The 7,592-nt window shown below is 42.5% G+C and overlaps 1 protein-coding gene across 6 annotated transcripts in view; it reads left to right on the top strand.

Annotated features, from left to right (window-relative positions):
* Nucleotides 1-7,592, top strand: part of LOC113681826 (1-phosphatidylinositol 3-phosphate 5-kinase) — a 35,551-nt gene that overhangs the window by 10,437 nt on the left and 17,522 nt on the right. For all 6 annotated transcript variants that reach the window (XM_089193328.1, XM_089193326.1, XM_089193323.1 and 3 more), the window contains exons 10-19: nucleotides 552-666; nucleotides 1,046-1,243; nucleotides 1,774-1,959; nucleotides 2,833-2,952; nucleotides 3,384-4,304; nucleotides 4,902-5,005; nucleotides 5,346-5,417; nucleotides 5,878-6,049; nucleotides 6,580-6,758; nucleotides 7,263-7,376. In XM_089193328.1, the coding sequence (XP_089049454.1) occupies nucleotides 552-666; nucleotides 1,046-1,243; nucleotides 1,774-1,959; nucleotides 2,833-2,952; nucleotides 3,384-4,304; nucleotides 4,902-5,005; nucleotides 5,346-5,417; nucleotides 5,878-6,049; nucleotides 6,580-6,758; nucleotides 7,263-7,376 (2,181 nt within the window). The remainder of the gene's footprint in view (nucleotides 1-551; nucleotides 667-1,045; nucleotides 1,244-1,773; nucleotides 1,960-2,832; nucleotides 2,953-3,383; nucleotides 4,305-4,901; nucleotides 5,006-5,345; nucleotides 5,418-5,877; nucleotides 6,050-6,579; nucleotides 6,759-7,262; nucleotides 7,377-7,592) is intronic.

The following is a 7,592-nucleotide window of genomic DNA, read 5'->3' as shown; positions in this document are numbered from 1 at the left end:
CAATCAACAAGCGCTCTATTACAAGGTGCCAATGAGAACTCAAAGTGAAAACAAGCAGAGTGCCTGCAGCGCGGGAAAACGCAGGTGACCAAAACGCGATTGATTTTAGTTTCAATCTGATTGGTTGTGGAGTTGGCGCGAGTTTTTTAGACCAATGACAGCAAAGTAAAACAAAACCATCGCCATCTTGTTTCACTCTCTACGCTCAATTGAAAATTGCTCTTAACTAGTTTTCTTGCTTACATTTTTGTAACGTGGATTCCTGGCAAGACTTAACGCATTCTAATTTAGACCGAGGAGGTCTAGTTCGATTGGTGACCATAGTCTTCTGTTTTTTTTTTTACAACAATACTCTAAAATTCGGAAGTGCCTTTGTCTACACACGAGCGTAAATTGAACAGAACTCCCCGCTCAACTTTTCCGCAGTCGCCCATTATAAAGAGTTCGTCGGGAGTGAAAATTCAGTCGTCAAAAAAAAAAAACTGTGGGGGAAATTGCCAAAAAAGACGCCAGAAAACTCGTTACTGTTTTAATCCGTTGTTTTTTTTCAGGACTTCTCATGCTTACCATTTGAATATACTGTTGGAACAGCTACTGAAAGATGCTGGACTATCAGTTGATTGGAAAGATACCATACTACCCCTTGTAAAGAGAATTAGTGAACAGGTAACAAAAAGAAAAGGCAGTGAGCATCTAATTTCTCCTTACATTCTCGCCCCTGAATCGCGCATTTAGGTCACGAGAATACACGAAGTGATCACCAACTAAAGAAGCCCTTGATTGTTAAACAAATTCTCCTATTGGACATTTAAAGGTCTGGAAATTGAGAGAAATATCATCAGATGTCCTCAGTTGTAGCTCGGGCATATCTGCTCTAGCCTGTTCTAGGCGATCGGTCTGTGAAACAAAAGGCGATGATAAACGGCTGAGGAGTGAAAAAACGAGTGGGGTTTGGGTAGGGTCGCGTACGCTTGGAGCAGGCTCTATCTAGACACGGACGCGTTTAGTCCAATCATACGTTCTTTTTCGTTTTTTCATTGCACAGGTGACTCCTGATGTTCGTAGAGACGATGATATGAACATATGTGAGTATGTGAAGTTCAAAAAGATTCCTGGTGGAAATAAAAGCGACTGTGAAATGATCAGTGGAGTTGTGTTCACCAAGAACATCGCGAATAAAAAGATGGCCTCTATGCTGAGTAATCCTAAAATTCTGGTCCTTAGGTGTGCTATTGACTATCAGGTGCGTGACATGCAAAAAGAATTCACCATTAATCTTTTGACCCCTAAGAGTGCATAGAATTTCGCCCTTTAATATCACCCCTGAATGAAACATTAAGGTCACCAGAATGAAGGAAATGATCGCCAATTGAATATGCTCGAGATTTTTCAAATAAATTCTCCTTGTCAGCTCCTTAGGAAAAGTATAGAGAACATTATGGAGAATATGCATACTGATGTGATAGTGTAAAGGGTTAATGACATTTTCAAATGCAATTCTGGTTTTGTTGACTGTTGCGTTTGGTTTACCTTGAGAAACTGCATGTAATATCTTTGATCGTGCTGGTGCTTGCCAAAACTTTGATACAGGCGGACATTTTTAGAGATGGCACAAGTGGTTATATAGGTTTGGAGACAACACCTACTTTAAACAAAATATTGAGACCAGGAGATTAGGTGTAGCTCTAATGTTAAAGACATCGAACTCTGTAAATCATTGTAGTTCTTTTTTTCCCGTGCAGTGCATGATTGATCCCATGTCTTCCATTTTAGCGAAATGAAAATCGCCTGGCATCTTTGGATCCTCTTGTCCTTCAAGAATCCGAGTTTCTTAAGAACTTCGTGGCTCGAGTGCTTTCTTTACGACCCAATATCTTATTGGTGGAGAAAAGTGTTTCACGTCTGGCGCAGGAAAATCTTCTAGAAAGGGGGATTACACTGGTGTTGAATGTTAAACCAGTAAGTTCTTAAAAAAAAACGATTATCCAGCGATTGCTTTAACCGTATTTCCTCAAATAAGCGCCTTCGCTCTAATACGCTCCCTCCCCTGAATAAGCGCCCACCCTCAAGGCTTTTGTGGTAAACATGCGCTCCTCTCTCCAATAAGCGCCCCCCTCAGCGCCCTTTCCAAGGCTATCATGTCAAACAAGCGCTCCTCTCGGATAAGCGGCGCCGTCCCCCCCCACCGCGTCCACCCTCAATGCTATCATGTCAAACAAGCGCCCCACTTGAATAGGCGCCGCCTCCTCCCCAGTGCCCACCCCCAAGGTTATCATATCAATCGAGCGCTCCTCTCAAATAGGCGCCGCCCACCCTCAAGCCTATCATTTCAAACAGGCGCTCCTTTTGAATAAGCGCCCTCACCTCCTACCTCAATTTCTTAAATAGCAGGGATACAAGGAAAGCTTAGTTCTATTGCCACTTTATTTAAGTCTTTTTGAGCTTCAAGTGCAGTGGAATCAGTACACGAGGACATTTTCTCTTTAGTCACTTACTATCTCCATGTTTTTGCTTCTCTTTTAATTCTACTCCTTTATTGGGATGCATTTGAAGAAAAAAAAATTGATAATGAATTACCAACCCCTTGATTGTGCGCCTTGTTTCCAATAAGCACCCCTCTAGACTGTACTTGATCCTAAAGACTTGCGCCTCCCTCTCAACCAATCAGTGTAAAGCTGAGACAAATTGTGACGTTGTCTCTCGCGTTTTCCCGCGCTTTAAGTGGATGGCTTATTTCCACTTTGAGTTCTCATTGGCTCTTGTGGCATTTTGAATTTTTGATAGTACATGGGGAGCTGTACAAAACGTTATTCTATGATTTGTTTATTTCAGAACGTGATTGAGCGCATTGCTAGATGTACACGGGCTGATGTTCTTCGTTCCATGGAGCAGCTTAGTCGGCCACAACTGGGAACATGTCAGTCATTCAGGGTACAGAGATACACTCTAAAGGTATGACTGCGATTTCTTGCTGGATCGTTCGTTTTTCAACTTTTTCGCTGTCTGTTATTAAATGCTACTGCACAGGAAAAATGGTATCCTTCTCTCTCTCAATTCCAATTCGATTTTTAATCAGAAGCCTTATAACAGTTATTACGCCACAAGTAGGTTTTTTTAAATCATGATTTCCTGTTCAATTTGTCCGCTATTGCCTGATAAAGCCTCAGTCGAGTTACAGTAGAAGAGCTGGATCGAAGGGCTCCTTAATTAGCTAATCTATAGCGAAAAACATTGACTTGTTAATAAGGAGAGAGTTACTTCAGTTACTTAGCATTTTTAAATTTGTTAACTTGAGTGATTTTGTTTGTAGAACGACAGGTAAGACTTGTCACTTGTTGTTAAATTACAAAAACAATTCCTGATCTCTACGTCGTATTAAACAGCATGGAGAGTCCAAGACACTCATGTTTATTGAAGGCTGCCCAGCTGATCTGGGTTGTACAGTAAACTTACGAGGCGGGAACAGTTTCGCGTTGGCTAAAGTGAAGCGGATCTTTCGACATATGGTGTACGTTGCTTACAGCTTACGACTAGAGCAGCATTTTCTAATGGATGAGTTTGCTATGCCTCCTGACACCAGTCATTTGTTGGAAGAGTGGGAAATGGCGAATAGGAATTTCGAAAAGAGGTTTAAAGTACGTGAAAATGAAGTGGATGGGAAGGAAGACTGCAAGGAATCTTGTTCAGAACAGAATAAAAACTTGTCTAAAGCGTCTCAGCAGGATACTGCAGAAGGAAGTGATCTGTTCATGACAGCACTGAAAAGCACCGTGCTGTCCAGTTCGCCGTTTCTGGACTATCCAATCCCGTACTTACTGACGGAAGCAGGTCGAAACATGGCTCTGAGATCCACGCTTCCACCGGATATTTACTGGTCTTCAAGGCTTTCGCTGGACCATACCAGTCGTCCCTTGACCGAAGAAGGACTAGAGGAGTTTGATTTTTCTAAGCATCCTCACCAGCGATGTCTAAGTAAACGTGTTTGCAAGTTAGAGCCTCATCCGCTGTTGTCAGCGACGTTAACTCTGGAGCCCGGTGGTATGGTGTACCAAACACTACTGTCCGACTTTCGCGCACAGGGAGGGCAAATTCATCTGACGAAAAATGGGATGTCTGTGCGTAGGAGTCAAAGCAAGGTATTGGAGCATTTCACCAAGAAGACACCGATTGAGAAGAATACCGAGCAAGGCAAGATCCAGGGAGGTTATCGCAAAGGAAAGGGTAAAGCCCATGGAAAAACTGTTGAGTCAAAAGAGAAGAAAGATCCGTTTGTTCCAACGAGCCCACTGCATTTTAATCGAAAGGTAAGAGAAATGTTTGTATGATTGATTATACGATGTGAGATTTTCGAGATCGGTAACTTTGTGTGTAGTTTTCGGTTACGTTCTCAAGTAAAAAATAAAGTTAAGGTTTGGGAAATCAATATTAAATTTTTTTCCAATACGCTTAAAGTGAGGTTATCGTTCTTGTAATGTATAATTATCTGTGGTGATGAGGTGGAGAATTTAAGTTGATTTTTTTTATTTGCGGTGAAAGTGCTCATAAAGCGAATTTTGTCGGTGTAGTTTTATTTCACCCCTCAAAAATGTTGCCATATCATGCTTAACATGTTTTTTAAATACGCAAAAGAAACACACATTTAACGCGTCTATAGTAAAAGTTTAAACGCGGTTACCGTCGTGAAAAGCGTGCAGTGGCTTCGCGTGTACGTTGGTCACTGATCTGTGATGGATAGGGCAATTATCACGGAAGTTCCGTTTAAGTCGGTGACAGGCGATCTATAGACCCGCCTTAAGACCTCTCGCAGCCGTATCCACCTACTACACTATCAGCAGCCGCTTTTGGAAAATTTTATTGAAACTTTCGAGTAATTCTTCATTTGCCACATTTTTATTTTGCAGCATATGGATTGTTTGGATCCTTATTTCCATCAGAGAATAGCTGTGTTATTCATCAGCTACTCAAACGAATCGAATAATTCACCCCGACCGTGCATCAGTCCGTGGTGAGTAACTAGATGAGACACGTGAGGTCTTTGTCGCGTGTAACGCAATTTTCATTCGAGTGTCGGGAGTAGCACAGAAATACTTTGGCTCCGCTCCATGATTGGTCGACAAAAGTGGCGGCACCTTCTCAACCAATCAGATGTAAATCGCTTGGTCGCTTGAATTTTCCCGCGCTTCAGACACACACACACACACACACGCACATTCACACCCCTTCCCCTCCCTGGCCTCTGATTGCAAGAAAATTCCTGATTTTGTCTTGATGTAACACGGAACATAACATACTCCTGTCACGTCTTGCACTTTCTGTAATTGCTATGGTGTGTTGACTTGTTTCAGGGCCGTCTTTATGGAGTTTTACGGACGAAATGATATCACCCTTGGTGGATTTCTCGAGATTTACTGCTTCAGGTACAACACCCGTTTCGTAACAAGAGCTAGTTCTGCTCCTGAAGTTAAGATGCCGTATTTTAAGGCTGGTTTTCCCTTACGGCAGAGACGGAGTCGTACTTAGAAACGCAGAGTGATACTATCCAGTGAAAATCAAACCGACAGAATCGGAAGAAAAATATCGATGCCGCAACGACTCCTTAACGAGTGGACTGTCGGAGTCGTAAGCCGTCGGATTGCTCGAGAACTGGAATTATGATTGGTTGGTTCTTCCATTTCTGCTTACGACTGCTTGCAATTGCTTGCGACTCCATTTTTTTAAAATTTTCTCTCGTTTGAAAGCGCTCGTACGTCTTCGACTCCGACTACTAACAAAAAAACTGCGAAAAGATGACGGTAAATACTAAGGTCGATTGTAAAAAAGAAACTTACACCAGCATATCTGTGTGAACCTTTTTGAAACACGTGGATTCCTTTCCAGGCCTTCCTACATCTGTCCCAACCCGAACTGTGACATACCCATGGTGGATCACGTGAGGTACTTCGCTCATGGGACTGGGTCCGTGTACATTCACATGAGGAATCTAGAGTCACCTATCCCAGGATTCCAACACACCATTCTCACATGGAGCTGGTGCAAAGAATGTAAACAGGTTAACAGCTTATAAAATGATTTTAGACCGTACTTAAAATCTTTTAAGCTTTGAATTCAAAAAAATGTGAAGTTGGTGCGGGACGTAGCTGACTTCTTGACGAGTTAGGAGTGACGCCTCTTCATTTCAATAGGATTTAAAGAGAGGATAAAAAATGAGAAATGATAAAGAAGAAAATTCAAAGTCACTTCTTACTCTCTGGTCAAGGGGGAAGATGGTTCGAAGGCCCTGTCCCATGGTAAAATATGACATGAACAGACAGATCTTGTCTTTACAGACTGTTGTTTTCTCTAGGGTTTATCGCTGATCCAAAATGTTTCCTTCGGGAAATACAAGGAAATGTAACGAAAAGAATTGAAAAGCGAGGGAAAGAGCCAGGCAAATCACAAAAGAAAAGTTGTTTATCTTTCTGCTTTTATCTTGCAATATGCCTTTAAAAGTCCAAGTTTCCTCATCTGCGCTCGTAACTATGTAACTGGCGATTGATATCTCTTAATTTTAATTCTTGTTTTTATTTATTTCTTTTCAAGGTAACGCCAATTGTACCCCTATCCCCTGAGGCATGGGCATTGTCGTTTGCTAAGTACCTGGAATTGAGATTTTACGCAGGAAATTACAAGCGCCGAGCGAGTGTGGAACCATGCGGACATTCTCTCCACAAGGATCATTATCAGTACTTTGCTTATGCTAACATGGTAGCTTCTTTCAAGTACGTTTTTGTTGTTTTATTTTGGTAAATATAAAAGTTTGCTTACGACTCAGATTCACATGGCTGTCGAGACCATTCCTGTAGTTTGAAGCGATTGCTAATATTGCCTCTCCACCCGGGTGGGTTACTAGTTTACCACAGGTTACCACCCCCTGCCCCCACGTGGGCTCCTCTGGTTACCCCCCACCACCACGTGGGCTCCACAGGTTACCCTCCACCCCAACGTGGGGTTCACAGATTACGCCCCTCCCCCGCGAGGGCTTCACGGGTTAACCCTCTTTCTCAAGTGAGCTCCACAGGTTACCTCCCACCCCAACGTGGGCCCCACAAGTTACCCCTCTCCCCCAAGTGGGCTCCACAGATTTTCCACCCACCCCCACCCTCACGCGGGCATTTTTTCATTTTCATCCTCTCATGCGTTTCCTTTACAGTTTCAATATTTCTCTTCTTGTTGCTCAAATTTATATTGCCAGAGGGGTGTTTACTATTGTGTTTTTATCGCAGGTACCGCCCAATCAAACTGCTCGAGATAGCCATCCCCTCTCCACAGATTTTTATTCAAGAAAAAACAAGAGATGCCAGCTTTTGGATAAGCGACTTACGTGCCATGACAACCAAGTAGGATCACGTGACATCAGTGTAGAAATAAATGTTTCATCAGCCAAATGAACTTACTTGGTTTTATCAGCCAATTTATCCCAGAGCTTATCTCGTTTTTAATTGCATGAGGTGACCAGTGTTACGCCTTTTTTTTCATCCGCTCCCCTGAGGGATTTTCTTACATTTAATAGTTCATTGGTATCGATTTATACCCCTTTATGGAGAGATTCACTT

Source organism: Pocillopora damicornis, chromosome 14, assembly GCF_964200805.1.
Source record: "Pocillopora damicornis chromosome 14, jaPocDami1.2, whole genome shotgun sequence".
Lineage (NCBI taxonomy): Eukaryota > Metazoa > Cnidaria > Anthozoa > Scleractinia > Pocilloporidae > Pocillopora > Pocillopora damicornis.
This window is presented reverse-complemented; position numbering and strand designations above follow the sequence as displayed.